Genomic DNA, 1,230 nt, shown 5'->3' with positions numbered 1-1,230 from the left:
CACTTTGGGAGGCCAAGGCAGGCAGGTCACTTGAGGGTAGGAGTCTGAGACCAGCCTGGCCAACATAGTAAAACCCCATCTTTATTAAAAATACAAAAATTAGCTGGGCGTGGTGGTGCATACCTTCAATACCAGCCACTTGGCAGGAAGGAGAATCGCTTGAACCCGTGAGGTGGAAGTTGCAGTGAGTAAACTGAGATCACACCACTGTACTCCAGCCTGGGCAACAGAGTGAGACTGTGTCTCAAAAAAAAAAAAAACCAACAACAACAAAAAAAGCAATGGTTAAAATGATGGATTTTATGTTATGTGTAGTTTAACACAGTTTGAAAAAATAAGAAGGCTCCCTGTGGTAAAGGCTTCGGCCAGTCTTTTGTACTCCAGAGGTGGCAGAGCATGGTGGTTAGTCCCAGCATCATCCTGGAGATTTGAGTGTGTGACATGCTGGCCGTGCCACCTGAGGAGGATTGGCCAGTCATGGGGACTCAGCCTGGTTGCTGAATCCAGCTGGGGACACTTCCCCCAGTGACTGGCTTTTCGGTGGCAATCTGCTCCCAAGACAAATGGTGTCCTCCCCTAGGGAGCCTAGGCAAAGCTATGACATAGGTACATTCATCCCTTTTTCAGGTGGGGCTTAGGTGGAGAAGTTGAAGCTGGACTCAGTCAAGATCTCAGGACTGAGAGCAAGGAGCCCCTTACTCCCACGGTGCCCACTTGGTTCCCCCTGATTGTTGGTGGAAACTAGGGGCTGATATGAAGTCTTTTTAAAGGAAGAAATGACAAGCTGGGGACTGGATTATCCCTGGGGATGGAAACAGAGTCAGCTAGATAGGTTATGTCTAGAGGGAGAGAAGGGTCCTCTGGTGTCAGGAAGGAGGGCCTGAACTCCATGTTAGACCCTGGATTGGAGGGTGGGCAGGACACTCGGGAGAGACAGGACTTGGTACTGGTGAGGTACTACCACACCCTTTCTGGGAGGGGACTATAGAGAAATAAATCTTAAAAGTGGACCTATCTTTTCACCTCACAAGTCAGCTTTTAGGAATTTATCCTAAGAAAACAGTCACACTCCAAGATGTATGTATATGCAGCAATATTTGCCCTAGTGTTCCTTGTAGCCCTGGAAAATGAGAAGCCACCATCAACAGAGGTCTGTGCTAAGTACAATGAAGTACATCCAAACAAGCAAGTACTGTGCCACCATTGAGAGTGATGAAGTGGATCTATATT

The 1,230-nt window shown here is 47.7% G+C and overlaps 1 protein-coding gene across 1 annotated transcript in view; it reads left to right on the top strand.

Moving 5' to 3' along the window:
* The window catches only part of B4GALT1 (beta-1,4-galactosyltransferase 1), a 74,000-nt gene extending 72,990 nt beyond the window's left edge, over positions 1-1,010 (top strand). The window contains exon 3 of the mRNA XM_037745628.1: positions 326-1,010. Within this exon, the coding sequence (XP_037601556.1) occupies positions 326-529 (204 nt within the window). The 3' untranslated portion in view covers positions 530-1,010. The remainder of the gene's footprint in view (positions 1-325) is intronic.
* The last annotated feature ends 220 nt before the right edge of the window (positions 1,011-1,230 follow it).

Source organism: Cebus imitator, unplaced genomic scaffold (assembly GCF_001604975.1).
Source record: "Cebus imitator isolate Cc_AM_T3 unplaced genomic scaffold, Cebus_imitator-1.0 Scaffold206, whole genome shotgun sequence".
NCBI lineage: Eukaryota > Metazoa > Chordata > Mammalia > Primates > Cebidae > Cebus > Cebus imitator.
The sequence above is the reverse complement of the archived record's forward strand: the minus strand, read 5'-3'. Positions and strand labels throughout refer to the sequence as shown.